We start from the raw sequence: 18,165 nt of genomic DNA, 5'->3' as shown, positions 1-18,165 counted from the left end.
CATCAGAGCTTGAACGATTCAGTTCCTCTCTCATTCAGTATCACAGGCGTTCTTACTTATTCTTTCTCGTTCTTTTCCTTTCTTATCATAAAGAGACTTAGGACTGTACATTCTGTTGGAAAAGGCATCCCAGGATGGGTGTGATCATGGCGATCAGGTTTAAAGCTGAAATGCAGTTTTAAAAACATGCCAAATGCCGTTCCTGTGTTAGAACAGTAAAATAGCAGATTGATTTTTGTTTTTGTTTCTGCGTTGGGCTCGGAGGAATCAAGAATATGATGTTGTGAAAGGGTGACTTCTGGAATACTTAAAAATTATCCATGAAAGCCAATAATAGAAATAACTTTGGGTCAATTTCTCTCCCAACCAAAGGAATGAGTTTTCTAACGCTTTATTTACATTTTGATAATGTATTAATATATTAAAAATGACGATCTACTCCTTCACAAAGAGGTATTTGTATTAGGAGCACAGAGTAGTTTAAGTTTAAGGATTGCACTCTCGGGCCAGCCAGTTTGGGTTTGAACCCTACTCTCCTCTACTTATCAGCTATGTGACTTGAGGGAAGTTTCTTGACCTTTCTGTGCCCTGGTCTCTTTATTGGTTAAGCAGGAAAATAATAACTCATAGAACTTGTGGGAGGATTGAGGGTTGATACAAAAGAGTGTCACACAGTGCCTGGCACATAGTAGGCCTTGTGTAAGACATAGCTGTTATTTATTCGTGGCAGTAGGATGCTGCTCCTGGCCTGATGATGATGTGTTTCATGTGCTGGCAGGATCAAAGGTCTTGTTCATAGTTCAAGTTATGATCAGGGAAGAATACTAAGTCAAAACTGCCTCTTAAGCACCTGTCAATTCCATGCTTGTGTGTTACAAAGATTCAGTTACAAGTTCTGAAGGGATTTGATTGAAGCTTAAGATGAGGAAGGCATTGGTGTTGTTTGCAGCTTCTGGGTTAGCCCAGTGGTTCTCTGGTTGGAGTCCCCTGACCAGCAGCACCAGCAGCCCCTGGAACGTGTCAGAGACGCAAAGTCCGCTGTCCACCCCACAGCTTCCGGGCACCTCAGGTGGGGCCAGCCATCTGAGTTTTAATGAGGCCTCTGGTGGCTCAGTGTGTAGAGCGAACACAGGTTTCTCTGGTGTGGGAAACAGAAGAAGCTGTCAGTCTTTAGTTTGGCACATGCCCGGGTTATGGGTTCGATCCCCAGAGTGGGGCATGCAGGAGACAGCTCATCAATGATTCTCAATATTGATGTTTCTATCTCTCTCTTTCCCCCTTTCTCTCTGAAGTCAATAAAAACATATTAAAGACAAAAAAAGGAAGCAAGAGGGTGATGGTCTCATTCAAAGTCACAGGGTTAGTGGCTGAACCCAAACTTTCTCTAAAGCCAGAGCTCTTAACCACTTGGATTTCTTGCCTTCCGCGTCTTTCCCTATTCAGAATGAACAGTAATCTTCCCATTTCATTACAGTGCATCCCGTTCACGGCACAGTCCTCCTACTTCTTTTGGGTGGAATTTTAGGTTATTGATGAAAATTTAGGTTATTTTCAATTGTCCCCACTATAAATAACAGCAGCGACCATCTTTTGAATAAGACGTTGTAAAGGATGCCTACGCTTATAACCAGTTAAGGTGAATACCGACTGGCCTCCGAAAACCAAGCAGAAGCTTATGCCCAGGTGTCGGCAACATCAAGACAGCAGCTTGCTGCTCATCTACATGCTTTCCCTTGTCTCACTTGATGGGAATGTGATCAGAAAGCAAAACTGCCCCTTTCCCACTGCAGCGAAAAAAGCAGCGTCTTCCTTTCAGGCAAATAAAATCATCTCCTGCCTGGTGTGCCCTACTTAGAAGCAATTTGCTGTACAGGCTTCATAGTGGAGACCCTGCAGGATTGATTTGCGGTTTTGCAATAATGTATGTAAAGCACCAATTAATACCCTAGGCGTCTCTTCAAAATGCCTGGGGAGAGAAGTAAAAGGAGCATCATTGTTTTAAACAGCCGGGACCGCCCTTTCCCAGGGAGGTTTAAGGAAACGTCCAGGCCATGTGGGTGGGAGAGTCGAAGGCTGGCTTGGGATGGCAGGCGATCTGGACACAGGAGTCAGGCTCATGTGGCCAGGAGCTCAGGCACCACGTGGCTGAGCGTGGGTCTTAGTCCTTTCCATATTGAGGATGGGGAATTAGTCTACAAACCAAAGGAGGATTTGGAGGGTGTGTGAGGGTAGTTATTCCTTTAAATTATTCACTCACTAAGTATTTGTGCAGAGCTACCACGTGCACTGTGCCAGCCTCGGGAAGGTAGTGCCAAATGAGATCCATCTGGTCCCTGACGTCAGCAAGCTGACGGGCCACAGGGCTCATGAAACAAATCAGAGTGGTCACAACAGGTGGAGAGGTCACTGGGCCCCTGAGCCAGCCTGGGCATCACAGGGGACCTCCCTGAAGAAGTGATTTGTGAGAGGATGGGCAGGAGATAACCAGGAGATGATCTGGGAGGAGGAGGGGGGACTGAGGATGAGAAAGGCTGGGCCCATGTGAGGAACAGAACCCTGGGAGAGGCAGGGTGGGTGAAGGAGGTGGAGGTGACAGAGGGGTACTGGGCCTCTGGGGAGCTGGGTGCCAGGAGAGACTGTGGTAACAGGGATGTGCAGGATGGCTGATGCCTTCGTCCTAGAAATGTCCTGTTTACTGTGTCTGTGGACACCGCAGGGACGTAATGGTTTTGGTTTGCGGCCTGGGATATGGGCTTTGGGAGACAGGGTCAAAGGGTCCGAGTGGGAGGGGCAGCTCTGAGCGTGAGGAGTGGAGGGCAGCCCTGAGCGTGGGGAGTGGAGGGCAGCCCTGGGGGTCTTTATGGGAGCTGAGGCTTCTGTGATGCCCACGTACAGCCTGCACCCCAGCCTGCGAGGGCATTGCCAGCGTCCCTGGGGCCCACGGGCCACTTTGAGTCTCAGGGAACCAGAAAGGGTAGGCTGACCCTCAGGCCCTACCACCCTCTTCTGCAAGGTCCTGCTCCCCTTTCACTTGCCAGGGTCAGGGCCAGGATTCCTCCCCACACCTGACAGCCCTATTCTCTGGCTCAGTGGTGGGCAAACTCATTAGTCAACAGAGCCAAATATCAACAGTACAACAATTGAAATTTCTTTTGAGAGCCAAATTTTTTAAACTTAAACTATATAGGTAGGTACACTGTTATTAACTTAATTAGATTGCTCCTAAGCTGGCCTTTGCTAAAACCTCAAGAGGCCAAAGAGCCGCATGTGGCTCGAGAGCCGCAGTTTGCTGACCACTGCTCTGGCTGATATAAGCTGCTAGTTACAGTTGGTTCTGTAAGTTCTATTTACTCCAAACCCATGAACCTAGAAGTAGCTATTTAAAAAATATATATTTTATTGAATTTACACAGAGAGGAATTGAGAGGGATAGAGAGTTAGAAACGTCGATGAGAGAGAAACATCGACCAGCTGCCTCCTGCACCCCTCCACCTCCCACTGGGGATGTGCCCGCAACCAAGGTACGTGCCCCTGACCGGAATCGAACCTGGGACCTTTCAGTCTGCAGGCAGACGCTCTATCCACTGAGCCAAACAGATTTCGGAAAGAATTAGCTATTTTGAAGTCACAGTGTGTGGTGGTCTGTGATGTGCATCACACTGAGGAAAGGGAGCCCCAAGAGGCCCCAGCCCTCGGCAGGAGGGACCAGAGACCCACATCAGAGACCCACGGAAGGACAAAGGATGAAGCTGGGCCCAGAGATGAAACTGAGGGAGGGAGAGGAGCAGAGGAATAGCTACAATTGTCCCTCGGGGCTGGGGGGCTGAGCCTGGGCACTCAGCAAAGGATGGAGAGGAGAGGGCAAGGTTAGGGCTGTGATAAAGTTTTCAAGGAAGCCACTTTCTTGCCTGTGATCCATACTCAGCACCTCCCACCCCCATTCTCCACAGGAGAACAGATGTCTTTCGAGGGTGCCAGGCTCAGCATGAGGAGCAGGAGGAACGGCACGCTGGACAGCACGCGGACCCTGTACTCCAGCATGTCCAGGAGCACGGACGTGTCCTACAGCGATAGCGTGAGTCTGGGGCGCCCAGCAGCTGCCCTCCTGAGAGAAAGCATCACTTTGGCACTCAGGATTCTCTGGGGACCGATGCCCCTTCTTTAGAAAGATGACATCTCAATATGTAGTATTTTGTCCTGAGGTTATTTTTGTTGAATGGAGAAGCATTTTCGTTTCTGTGTTGTTTCTTATGTAATCCTTTGTAACCTTAGTAAGTTGTTGAATTATGGGTTTCTTTTTTCTTTTTTCATTTTGAATTATGCATTTAAAAAAAATATATTTTATTGATATTTTTACAGAGAGGAAGGGAGAGAGATAGAGAGCTAGAAACGTCGATGAGAGAGAAACATTGACCAGCTGCCTCTTGCACACCCCCTGCCGGGGATGTGTCCGCAACCAATGTACATGCCCTGGACCGGAATCGAACCCGGGACCTTTCAGTCCACAGACTGACGCTCTACCACTGAGCCAAACCGGTTTCGGCTGAATTATGCATTTCTTAATCGACTTTTATGAACATGTAAATGCTAACCTTTTAATAATCAGCTTAATATTCAGTGCTCAGTGTTCTTGCTTGCAGCCCTGTTGGATCACCTCAGAAACGATTCTTGATTCTAAGTCCTTTTCTTTTAATCTAAGACTGGGCCTTGGTTTGTTCTTGCCAAAGCGTCTCACCTGTTCCCAGCCAGCAGCCACGTGGCCCTCAGATTGCACAGACACGCCCGTCGTTGCTATTGGATGAGCCGGCCTGGGGGGTGGGGTGCCGGAGAAGGCTGTCTCCCACGTGCTGGGCACATGGCTGCGGTTCCATGGGCTGACCTTGGACACATCAAGGAGCTGTAGGGAAACAGAGGCGGGTGCTCCCTGCCCCCTCCCCAACCGGGCTCCTTCTTAGATGTTGCCCCTGGTCTCACCTGGTCCTATGAGGAGCACACAGGGGAGAGGGATGTGGTGGCTGGCCTCTGCTGTGCTGTCCTCTCCAGCCTTTCTGGATGGAAGCTGACTCAGGTGCTGGTGCACCATGGACCTTGTTCCAAGAGAGGGGCTGCCCCGCCCTCCGTTTTTGTGATGCATGTCTGGAGATGGCCTCCCTGCGGGTGGGTGAGGAGTCAGGGCTGGCATTGGTGCCAGCAGCCTGACTTGGGAGGACTACCTTGTGTGATGGTCTGAGAACTCCAGCTGCCAGTGCCCGGGACCTGAGGGCAGTGGGTTTGGGTTGCTAAGGCCCTCTTTCCCCAGGCAGGACAGCCTCTGAACTCCACCACCCACTGCCAGATATATATATATATATATATATATATATATATATATATATATATATATATATATATATATATATATATATATAAAATAATCTGGCAACACATAATAACCTGGCCACTCAATATATATATATATATAGTGGCCAGGTTATTATGTGTTCAGAGATCATAATAATAATCTGGCCACTCAGTGTATATATTATGACTTTCTTACAAGATAACTGCAAGTAATTTTTAAGAAAAATTTACATTTAGTTATAAAAATTTAAACAAATGCCTCTTTTTACAAACTCTGTGCACTCTAAAAGCATGAACGGTTGAGGATGCTATGAATATGTAGTAAAAAGTCTTAGAACATTTGAAGTAGGCGCAGGTCATTTCAGTGTTTGTTAGTCACAGCAGGGGGAGGATAAACTGGTAATGTGCTGTCCAATGTTCTTTCTCCAAAGGACTTGGTGAATTTTATTGAAGCAAACTTTAAGAAACGGGAGTGTGTCTTCTTTACCAAAGACTCTAAGGCCACGTAAGCAACTGTTTTCCCTCCGTTTTTGCTTCCATGTTCGAATGTAAATTATTCAATACCATTTCAAGAAACAAACAAATGATCACTAGTCCATCATTGAAGTTGTTTCCATCTTGCAGTTCTCAGAAATGCATGAGCAGGAGGAATTTGGCAAGTAGCTTGAAGTTGGTCCCTGGAGCGAAATCATTTTGTTATATATGTTTAGCTTTGGCAATCATTGGTAAAGGCTCCAAGAGAGGCTGTGGCCTTCTTCAGCACTCCCACAAGCCCGGGACCCCTCTCCCCTCAGAGGCCCGTGGCAATGCATGTTGCCATTTTGTAGTAGTTGGCAGGTGACATTGGGCATGTGTACGCATGCAATCGGACTGGCTCTCTGTCAGGCCTTCCCTTCTAATCAGGTGTTCATCTGCTGTGAGTCTCCTGTGTGCTAGAGCATCGAGGTTGCATTACCAAAGCCTTGGGAGCAGCCCCCAGCAGTTCTGCCCGAGGGAGGTCCTCTGTGAATGTTAGCCAATGAGCGAGTGAGCTAGTGGACTTCCTGCTGATCTGTCCCACAGAAGATGCACATGGACCCCAGTGCACAGTGTGGTCCCACCTCCCTCTCATCTAGTTCCCCTCTGTCTTTTCTCTTCTACCTGCTGAAAAAGAGTCTAGCTGTTAACTGCTGGGAGAGTTGCTGCTGTAGTTTATAATTAAAGCACCAACTCTCTGCTGAGCGGAGGTAGGAACAGAGGAGGGTGTAAGGACAAGTAAGAGCAGAGGCATTAGAATCAGCCCAAGTCCAACCTTGGCCTGGTTGCCTGCTCACTGCATGGCCTTGAGCCAATTGTTCTCTTTTCTGACCTGAAATCTCTTATCCTAAAAATGCTAGCAAAATATTTGTCATGGGTGTGGTAAGGATTCAGTGGGGTAACACTTAAACACCTGGTGTAGTGCCTCAGAGTATCAAAGTTTCTTAATAGATGCGTGTTCTTACTTTGTGTGAAGTAGAAGGTGAGCATCAGAAAAACTAAGGCTCTCTCTTCGGTCACTGGTATGAGCTTACTCATCAATGTCATTCCGCTCAGGGAAAATGTGTGCAAGTGTGGCTACGCCCAGAGCCAGCACATCGAAGGCACCCAGATCAACCAGAACGAGAAATGGAATTACAAGAAACACACCAAGGAGTTTCCGACTGATGCCTTTGGGGATATTCAGTTTGAGACTATGGGGAAGAAAGGGAAGGTAAGCAATGGTTCTCTACCCTAACTAGCTAATATAGCAATTATTTAGGATAAAAAATGTGGGCTACTTCGAGTTATCTTGGAGTATGGAGGTGGGAGATAGGTGGTCAGTCCAAAAGCTATCACAGAAAAAGAGAAACTTATCTATAATAATAAAAGCATAATATGCTAATTAGATTGGACATCCTTCTGGATGTCCTTCTGGACCAAGCTGGGGCTGTGAGGGAAGCCTGGGTCCCCGGTGCCAGAGAGAAGCCGGTGCCAAAAGCAGGGAGAAGGAAGGCCTACGAATTTCATGCATCGGGCCTCTAGTAAAAGTATAAAAGCTATGGTTAGATTATGTGCAACTGGAAAGTTGGCCTTGCAAGAAAGGCCTTTGGAGCCTCAGATGATGACTGGCTCCGCACCCAGCGGCCTGTCTGCACACCGCAGGCACTCCTATGACACACATGCTGACTCTCACTGCTGCAAGAGGACGGATGAATTGTCCTGTTCCTTTTGGCATATGGCATCCTTGAGTATGCATATGGCCCTGAATAAGGTCTGCACACACCCACTGCACACCCCACCCACTTTGCAGGCTCTTCCATGGGGTTTTACAGCAAAGTTAAATGACCATTAACAGTGTCTCCTCAAATCCTCCCCTTTCCTCTCTCTCAATGACAGAACACTCACAGGTGGCTGAAACCTGGGCCTTGACTCCCTCCATCCACCCCTCCACTCCCACCCCAATCCCTGTCCTTGCAGCCCTGGAATGTGACCCAGCTCCCTGCATTGCTGTCTCTTCCCGGGATCTCTGCCCTGAATGGGCCAGCACTGTGTCTAGTCTCCCACAGCTCCCCCTCCCTCAGCCTTGTTCCTCAGTCTGTAGTCATCTCTATCCCTGAAGGAAACCCTAAAACATAACTAAACCCCACCCATGTCTGCTTTGCTGAAAACACTGCACATATGCCCTTAGGATAAAGTTCCAAGTCCTCCAGCTGGCTTGGAGGGCCCTTTGGCGGCACCTGCATGCCCCCCATCTGCTGCTCTCCTTCCACTTCCCCATGGGGACTGTACTTAGCTGGGTCCCTTGGAGCAGGTAAGCCCGGGGATCCCTGGTGGTCAGGAGAACACGTGCCCACCGTGACGCTTCCCCCTTCCCACAGTATATCCGATTGTCCTGCGACACTGATGCGGAAATCCTGTACGAGCTGCTGACCCAGCACTGGCACCTGAAAACACCCAACCTTGTGATTTCTGTGACCGGAGGTGCCAAAAACTTCGCCCTGAAGCCACGCATGCGTAAGATCTTCAGCCGCCTGATTTACATTGCTCAGTCCAAAGGTGCGCTCCTCTTCAGGGACAGTTTGTGCGCAGAATCCAGATGCTCTAGAATTAGATAATTAATCATTCTCTTGTAAAAAGTGAGGACCTTAAATGAATGGACAGGGAGCTCTGGCAGCTGTGGGGGTGCTGTGGTTCACAAACTAACTTTACAATCAGTGTTAAGGTGCTTCCCTGAGGGTAATTTAATGTTTTCTTTAAATGTTTAAGCTTTTTTTTTTTTTTTAACATATTTTATTGATTTTGTACACAGAGGAAGGGAGAGAGATAGTTAGAAACATCGATGAGAGAGAGTCATCAATCAGCTGCCTCTTGCACACCCCCCACCGGGGATATGCCCGCAACCAAGGTGCATGCCCTTGACCGGAATTGAACCCAGGACCCTTCAGTCCCCAAGCCGACGCTCTATCCATTGAGCCAAACCGGTCTTGGCCTAAATGTTTAAGCTTTAATTTTCTTATTTCTACATAAAAAATTTTACCCAGGATATTCTGAAAAATCAAAGAGCAATTTATTTATTTGCTCTTTATATCAAGAATGGACTTTTGGAAATAGCAGGCCATAACCACCAGATTTGATGAAGATCAAAACAAATAAATGGGGCTTTATTACTTGAAATATTAGCTTAGCATTTTTTATTTTAAAAAATATTTTTTTAATTGATTTTTAGAGAGAGGAAAGAAGAGGAAGAGAGAAAGAGAGACATCGATGGCTGCCCCCCCCACCCCATGCCTATGATGGGGGATTGAGCCTGCAACCTCGGCATGTGCCCTGACCGGGAATCAAACCAGCAACCTTTTGGTGCATGGGATGATGCCCAACCAACTGAGCCACACTGGCCAGGGCAGCATTGTTTTCTTTTTTACTTTTTATTATGAAAATTCCTTCAGAAGAATTATAAGAATAATACAATGAATGTCTATAACTCTTCACTTAAACTCACCAATTGTTAACATTTTCCCACAATTCTCTTTCCAAAAATATCTACATATTATGATATTTTTGGAACCATCTGAGAGTCAGTCGTAGGCATCATGACAAAACCCCTGGCCTGGAACATCTACTGAGATGATGTGAGGGCCCAGAGCTGGGAAGTCAGTCATCTGCCTGCACTTAGCGTGGGCCACATGGGTGGTACTTCACTTCTCGTGGCCTCATTTGAAAGGGGGATGTGGCCAACTGTGAGCACAGGACGGGAACCTTACTCAGAGCCAGCTGAGCCTTTGCTTTCTCCCTCATTGATAGGCGCTTGGATTCTCACTGGAGGCACCCATTACGGCCTGATGAAGTTCATCGGGGAAGTGGTGAGAGACAACACCATCAGCAGGAATTCAGAGGAGAACATTGTGGCCATTGGAATAGCAGCTTGGGGCATGGTCTCCAACAGGGACACACTCATCAGGAATTGTGATGTTGAGGTATGGGTGGGATAGGAGGAGGTCTCTGAGGTCACATGGGAGAAAGATCAGGGTGTGGGACTCTGGCCTGAACGCTGGGGTTCTGTGATGGCGTTAACTCATGGGAAAGTTGGCCTTGCAAGAAAGGCCTTTGGAACCTCAGGAATTAAATGCAAGGATGACATAATCTAAGAATTCCTGGGAAGGAGCTGCCAATGGATGTGTTCAGTTCATTAAAATCTGTTCCCACCAGCCCTGACTGGTGTCTCAGTTGGTTGGAACATGGTCCTGTACACCAAAAACTTGCAGGTTTGATTCTCAATCAGGGCACATACCTAAGTTGTGGGTTAGATCTTTAGTCAGGCACATATGAGAGGTAACTGATGGATGTTTCTCTCTCTCCCCCACCCATTTCTTCCATTCTCTCTAAAAAAATCAATGAAAAAAAATCCTCAGGTGAGGATTAACAACAACAACAACAACAACAACAACAACAACAAATTCATTTTCTAATCCCCTAAACCCTGGCACAGGTCTTTCCATATGATAGATTGTAAGCAAATATATATTTGTGCATATCAATGGTCACTTCTACCTATATACAGGTACACACACAAATACATGTGTATGTGTATCTGTGTATATGTGTGTGAATATATGTGTGTGTGTCTGAATGTATATATATATATATATATATATATATATATATATATATATTGCTATCCTTTTATGAATGCTATCAATTTCAATGAATTTACTCAAAAGAGCACAGGTTTTGGAACAGGAATTGGATTGGGAAGCTGACCTTTGCACTGTCACTGGTCACTTATGTGATAAAAGACAAGTGACCCAACCATTTTGAACCTTCATTTCTTTATACTAAAATGAAGGCCTGTAACTATACGATCTCTAAGATGATCTGAACTTAAGAATCTGGGAAGAGGTATCAATGTAGCTGAACGCAAAAGGTTAGTCTTCAGAGGAAGCTATAAAAATAACATCACGCATCTTGGCCGACAAACAGAGTCTCAAAGACAAGCTTCTGTGTGCTTTCCAGGGCTACTTTTCAGCTCAGTACATTATGGACGACTTCAAGAGGGACCCTCTGTACATCCTGGACAACAATCACACCCACCTCCTGCTGGTGGACAATGGCTGCCATGGACATCCCACAGTGGAGGCGAAGCTCCGGAATCAGCTGGAGAAGTACATCTCTGAGCGCACCATTCAAGGTCAGGACTCAGGGAGCAGGACACTGGACACACATACTAACAAGAGCAGCAGCAGTAGCGTTAACAACAGTAGCGACCAGTTATTGAGTGAAGCACGGTGAACCCACCCGATTAATCTTCTATTCCCAAAGAAGAGCTGTTATTTCTCTTCTTTCTTCAACATATTAGGAGTGTTTTGCCAGGGTCACTGGGCTAGGTACTCTTCAACAGACTGGAGCAATGACAAATGCTGCCTTATCCCCCTCTAGTGTGTTAGCATAGACAGCCTGCTGTCTCTTCTGCTAGACAACAGCTCAGAATAAATAAAATCCCTGATGGCAAATATGAGCTCACAAAACAGTGTCATTAGCTGGCATAGAAATGATAAAAACCAACCTGCTGGTTTAATAGTTGAGTGGTTTACTTCTTTGCATCGTGGTTACTTCTATGTAAAAGAGCCACCTAATAAGGGGAGAATGCAGAATTTATTTGCCATGGAAAAAGAACCACTCTCTTTCTTCCTGTTGTTGAGATGTGTTCTGTTGTGGAACCAGATTTGCTAGTGATTTAGTGATCTATTTTGTAACAGGTAATTGCTGAAGATGTTCTCAGCTTTACACTTTCATCAATGGGACATACAAGAAGGAAAAACATTTCTATATGCAATGCTCTCCCTTGAGAGAATAAATAGTTATGAAAATTTTTCACCAGCTCAGAAAAGCATAGGATTATGCAAATGAGTGAGTGTTTTTATTATGAGGGTAAACTTGAACCTGGCCTAATATATGTTAGCAAAAGTAAATCATTTGCAGACTTTAGCATTTTAAATACCAGTGACAAATTGCAGCATGACCAAATAGCAGCTTGAGACACAAAAACACATCTAGCGTGATGAAGGGGTAAATGGTGAAGTCCGTGAGGTTTGTAGCCATCACCCCACACCCAGGGCTCACAGGGAAGAAGCTCCTAGTCCTACTGTTCCTGGTCGTAGGTGTCCTTTTATTTATTTATTTTTTAAAATAAAGAATAGGTATTGTTTATTTGGTTAAAATATTTTATGTGTATCATTAGTTTCAAATGTGGGATTGTGACCAAAATGTAGATGGTCATTAAAAATTAATCAAATAGATTATTGTACACTGAGTATTTTTAATGAGTCCCAAAATAAGTTTTACATTCATGTTTTACAGATTCCAACTATGGTGGCAAGGTCCCCATTGTGTGCTTTGCCCAAGGAGGTGGAAGAGAGACTTTAAAAGTGAGTCTTGGTTGGGTTTTCTAGAAGATTGGTTAACAAGCTCACTCATCTAATTTGTATTTTCAAGGTTTGGGGACTCACCTAATCTAAACCGACTATTTTCACTAGAGCAAGTCAGTAGCATCTTTCCCACCACATAGTGTTTCCCCACCAGGCTTAGGTTGTCTCCTCAGCTAAGATTTAGGAAGAGAATTTGCAGCGTCATGACCAGTCTGAATACTCATTGTTGGCTTTGGCCATCAGCCTGCCAAAGACAAGGATTGGCATGAACTCGTGAGACTTAAGGATCATAACCAGCAAGTATCTGCATGCCACCCTATCTGTGTGGAGATGAGTTGTGATTAGACACACAAAGACTGACACCAAAATCCCGTCCCATATATTGAGCTTACCCACCCACATGCTTCCTGGGCATGCAAAGTCTGAGAGTCCCATGTGAAGGAATCTGAAACCTTATGTGATCCTGAGATCGTGGGAAGCTTCTAGAATGATTCTGACCTGCATTGTTGAGCAGTGAGCAAGAATTCTGCTTCCCCCTTTAGACTTGACATTACTGATCCAATTAGACATTTGTTCCAACTTCTCAGAGAGCATTAGTGTGGCCACATGTGGGTGAGTATTCAAAGGCATGAGCATCACATTCATGATCACACCTTTTCAGGAATAGGACAGCATAAGGAAGTAATTTTACTTCTTTCTTTTAGTTAATTTCCAGGTTGGCTTGCATATCCCCCCTTTTCCCCTAACCTAATGTTTTAACTCTAAGACAGGGTTAGATTACAGATATCCAAAGTCCTTGACCTTCTCTCCTCTTTTTATCAGAGTTCACCTCTATAGTTACAAGCAATTTCTATCAAAGTTATTTGAAATTTTATAATCTAGCACTTCTCTTTATTTATTCTTTTGTATAACAACTAGTGTTTCATTGCATGGATTCATGCACCAGTGGGGTCCCTCAGCCTGGCCTGCACCTTCTCGCAATCTGAGTCCCCTTGGGGGATGTCGGAGAGCTGGTTTCAGCCTGATCCCTGCAGGCCAGGCCAAGGTACCCCACTGGTGCACAAATCTGTGCACCGGGCCTCTAGTCTAATCTAATAATAGAGTAATATGCAAATTTGTCCATTACAGCATCACATCATGACCAGATCAGCAGGCTGTGTCCCTGCTCTCTGCTCAGGCAGCTGCAAGGCCCAGGGGAAGAGGGAGGACACCAACTCTTTGTCCCTTCCTTTCTCAGCGCCCTCTTTATCACCCCTACTTCCGCCCAACACAGCCATAGCTGGTGCAGTGTGAGGCAGAGAAACATCCCAGTGGGTCTGTGGATCAGCCCTCTCTTTGCTTTGATGAAGAAACCACACACTGTATGGGCAACATCTGCTTTAAACAAAATGCTCGGTCTTAGCTAAAGGAAGATGCTTCACAGCACTGTACTCATATAGTCTCACTGTCACGGGATGAAAATTCTCATACCTGATTGATTCTCTTGTGTTGGCTGCTCTGGTCTTTATACAGGATGTAAAAGGAAATAATTTTTTTCTCTCTTTTAATTAAAGGGGCAAGGGAAATTAATCAAGGAGGGAAATATGAATCAATATAACACAACGTGGCTGCTGCTTTGAAGGTGTTTTTTAGATCTTAAGAGTATGAATATTGCTAGCCTTCATCTGAGAAGCTAGCAATGATAATGTCAAATGCTGTCATTCAAATCTATGGTGTCAGTATTTGGAATGATCGATTTTGTACACAGGGATATTTTCAAGCATTTATTGATGGAGAACTTCAATTAGTCACATGTATCCTTATTATGGATTTTGGCATTAGTACTTTTTGCATTCAGTGCCAATAGCAAACATTTTGTTTGCTTCTGATCAAGAGTAAAACCCCAAAGGGAAAGTGCAGGGGTGACATGTCAGTGTGTTTGGTTAACCATCTTGATTTAGAGCCTTGGTCCCAAGCTGGGTTTCTGGTTGGTGTGTCTTCCATCTGACCAGCTCTGTCTCCCTTCTCCCAGGCCATTAACACCTCCATCAAGAGTAAAATTCCCTGTGTGGTGGTGGAGGGCTCGGGGCAGATTGCAGATGTGATTGCAAGCCTGGTGGAGCTGGAGGACACCCTGACCTCTTCCATTGTCAAAGAAAAATTGGTGCGCTTCTTACCCCGCACCGTGTCCCGGCTGCATGAGGAGGAAACCGAGAGCTGGATCAAATGGGTGAGTGGTGGGGGAGACTTCAGATGACTCAGAAATGGCAAGCCAAGTTCATGGGAAGGGAGAACTCCTTACATGCATGCCTCCACCAGCAGCTGTGGCTGTCTTACACTTTCTCAGTGACTTTGAAATTATGCCATGGCCCGAACAACTTCTTGGTGGAAATGGAGGCTCCCACAAGTTCAATGACTTGCCAGACCTCCGTACCTCATAATGGGTATCACATGGGCTTACACTCAAGTCTGTCTGCTTGCAAAGCTGGCCATCCCTCTTTTTATTTAGAAAAAAAATGTTACATTCATCTGAGGAGATGTTTTTATTAATTTTAGCGAGAAAGAGAGAGGGAGGGAGGGAGAGAGAGAGAGAGAGAGAGAGAGAGAGAGAGAGAGAGAGAGAGAGGAGAGAGAAAAGAGATATGAAAGAGAAACATGGATCGGTTGCCTCCCCTACACGCCCAACTTGCTTCCTCCCCTAGAAGTAGTGCTTCCTCCCCAAGCTCTCCAATGGCTGAAACATTGGAATTAGGGGGCTCTGCCTGTTCCCCAGAGCTTTGATTTTATAAAAATGTTTTACAATTAACTATTATAGAAAATTCTCCAAGGATGATATAGCAGATCCCTTCTCTATTCACCCAATCACTGAGTCCTCTTGGCTCTTGTTCACATCCACCCTTCCCTGCCTATAGTTTAAGCCCTTATGACCACACTTGGATGAATTCTGTGATTTTCTGTTGCCCTTTTCTTGTTTATTCATTCACTGAGCAATAGAACACCATGTGCCAGGTTTGGCCACACACACACACACACACACACACACACACACACAGACACTCAATGGGACCCTCAGCTTTTTGTTACATGTGTTCTTATATAACCTGTATTCTCACTATGGTCAAGGACTTCTTATTTCCAATTTAAAAATTAGACTCCATGGGCACAAGAATTTTAGGTGGGGGAAGGAGATCTGGAACTGCCTTGTAGATGGTATTTAATAATTTAAAAAGAGTAGAATAAAAGTTTTTTTTTTTTTAACCAAAAGTGTGAACTTTATACTCCTAAATGTCTAAAACCAGTTGGCTGACAATTCTGTTCTTTAAATGTTCAGCTCAAAGAAATTCTCGAAAGTTCTCACTTGTTAACAGTTATTAAAATGGAAGAGGCTGGGGATGAAATTGTGAGCAACGCTATTTCCTATGCTTTGTACAAAGGTGAGTAAAAATAGCCACTCTGGAAGTCTCAGCTTTGTGTTGCTTCCTGAGACCTGCATTTATGTTTTAAATGGCTTTACTGAAATAGAATCCTGTGCTTAGTTTTGATTATGATAGATTAGAAGCTACAATAACTACTGTTGACCTGCTGAGTTAAATTTCCTTCATTACATACACTGAGTGGTCAGATTATTATGATCTCTGAACACATAATAATCTGGCCTCTCAGTGTATATCCTATATAATAAAAGGCTAATATGCAAATTGTCCCCTCGAACAGGAGTTCAACCAGCAGGCAGGCGGGCCAACCGCCCATGTCTCTTCCCCCTGGCCAGGCTGACCAGACCCCACCCATGCATGAATTCATGCACGGGGCCTCTCCTAAATATATATATATATATATATATATATATATATATATATATATATATATATACACACACACACACACACACACACACACACACACAGACACACACTGAGACAGATTATTATGTGTTCAGAGATCATAATAACCTGGCCACTCAGTGTATTTTTAATAGAACAAAACATTTTTATGTCATTAAAATGCTGGTCAAATCTAATCACAGCACATTTCAAACACCTGTCTCTAACAGTGGCTTAGAATTGTTTTTTGTGTCTCAGACTCCTCTGAGAATGAGATAAAGCCATAAGCATTTGCCCTTGGGTTCCACATATGTGCATACACATTAGTGATTCTGCATCAGTTTCAGGGTTTGCAAATCTCCTGGAGTTGAGGAGTAAAGTTCAGGTTAAAACTTCTCACCTATGATCTTGGCTAGAATTCCATAAAGGTGGATGTTAGCTGAAGTAAACAGAACCTTGGCAAGGACCATCTAGAGTTGAGCTTCCTGATTATGGCTGTAAGGTATGCAGTGCAGGGCAAGACACATAGGAAGTGGGATTCAAACATTCGCTTTTTATTGGAATCATTCCTATTGTGCTTGCCAGAAAGTTGGTCTACAAGGATATTTATTAAAATAGGATTATATCTATGGAGAAACATAGATAAGAATATTTATTAGCTCTGGAAAAAACAAGTAGAACATTGTTGTAATATGGCATTATTTCATAGATTTAAATATAGTGTAAGTCAGATATGGTCCTTGAAATATCACATTTATGGAATCTGAGTCTATGGAGAAATATCAATGTACTATTTACATAGTTAGAATATGAAGTGGAAAGACATTATTACCACTTGAATTGATCCTCATTCTATACTTTGGGACATTCAGAATATTGATAAAAATGAGTGAAAATAAAGTGAAAGGACAGTTGTGAGTGGCTGCTTCTTGAAGAACATGCTTGGAATCCCCTGGGGAAATGGCTCTGATAATGGGTCATACGGAATGGCTCTGGCCCTTTTATTTCTGGGCCTTTGGTGGTTGACTCTGCTGCCCTCTTGTAGCCTTTAGCACCAACAAGCAGGACAACTGGAACGGGCAGCTGAAGCTGCTGTTGGAGTGGAACCAGCTGGACCTGGCCAACGACGAGATTTTCACCAACGACTGCCGCTGGGAGGTACGTTCGCAGCTCTCCTGGCTATTCCAGCCTCAGGTCTGGTCCATTTATGACAAGGTCTCTGGTATTGGCTCTTGTAAAGAGTTGTTTTCTGGTTCCACCAATTTTGCCAGGCCTCCCTTTCCTCCTTTGTAGTAATCAATATTGACTTAGTAGATTTGTTGTGAAGAGATGATAATCCATGCACTGATGGGAGAACTCTCAATCCATGAATTCCATCCACATTTATAGCCCTCAGCTGTTATATGAGAGCCGATTCTCCACCCGGGTACCGAGCTGCAGCTCCCTTGGCAGTGGGTGGGCGGGAGGATGGGGAAAATACGTGCCGCATGATTGGAATGGGAGTCAGCAGTAACATTACTGAAAATGAAGATAGCCAGATTCATTTTGCTCCCAGCCCCATCTACCTAGCCAGGTTCTGTTAAGAGAATTGCCAGCAGTGAGATGCATTGGAGAAGGTAGCACAAGTTGGTTGAAGACACACAGTGAATGTCTTAGAGCTAGAGGATTGGGGCTCCCTGCCAAATGAGCACCTCCAATATGGAAGTTTTATGTTTAAAAAAATCACCATTTTACCCTCAAATAGTGACTTTTCTCACTTGCAATTTGATCAGAGTTATAGAACCACACTTTCCAGGGACGTTTTCTTATGTATAACTGCAGTTAAATCAGCCACGGGAGCTCTGTTTTGTAGGAAATATCATAAGCCGTCATACCTGCAAGGTTGAAGGTATCTTTATTCTCAGCTCCTTCTGAATTAATCTGACTCACTCGTGAGCAGCTGGGATTTATTTAATTTTATACACATATGCATAGATTTGAAGGTGCATGCATTTCATAACTGGCATCCCTCGCAGCCAGATTCAGAAACCACTTTCAGGCCTACGGTTGTATAGTCAATGATGAAGACTTGATTTATATTAACAGGTAATAAATTTTAATAACAG

General features: G+C 44.7%; 1 protein-coding gene across 1 annotated transcript in view; it reads left to right on the top strand.

Moving 5' to 3' along the window:
* Positions 1–3,958: 3,958 nt before the first annotated feature.
* Positions 3,959–18,165, top strand: part of TRPM8 (transient receptor potential cation channel subfamily M member 8) — a gene marked incomplete at both ends in the record, with an annotated part of 48,714 nt that continues 34,507 nt past the window's right edge. The window contains 10 exons of the mRNA XM_084891756.1: positions 3,959–4,075; positions 5,772–5,845; positions 6,913–7,069; positions 8,217–8,394; positions 9,640–9,812; positions 10,849–11,023; positions 12,193–12,260; positions 14,272–14,469; positions 15,571–15,673; positions 17,106–17,218. Coding sequence (XP_084747882.1) covers positions 3,959–4,075; positions 5,772–5,845; positions 6,913–7,069; positions 8,217–8,394; positions 9,640–9,812; positions 10,849–11,023; positions 12,193–12,260; positions 14,272–14,469; positions 15,571–15,673; positions 17,106–17,218 — 1,356 coding nt within the window. The remainder of the gene's footprint in view (positions 4,076–5,771; positions 5,846–6,912; positions 7,070–8,216; positions 8,395–9,639; positions 9,813–10,848; positions 11,024–12,192; positions 12,261–14,271; positions 14,470–15,570; positions 15,674–17,105; positions 17,219–18,165) is intronic.

Source organism: Pipistrellus hanaki (genome assembly GCF_964339955.1).
Source record: "Pipistrellus hanaki genome assembly, chromosome: 8".
Taxonomy (NCBI): domain Eukaryota; kingdom Metazoa; phylum Chordata; class Mammalia; order Chiroptera; family Vespertilionidae; genus Pipistrellus; species Pipistrellus hanaki.
This window is presented reverse-complemented; position numbering and strand designations above follow the sequence as displayed.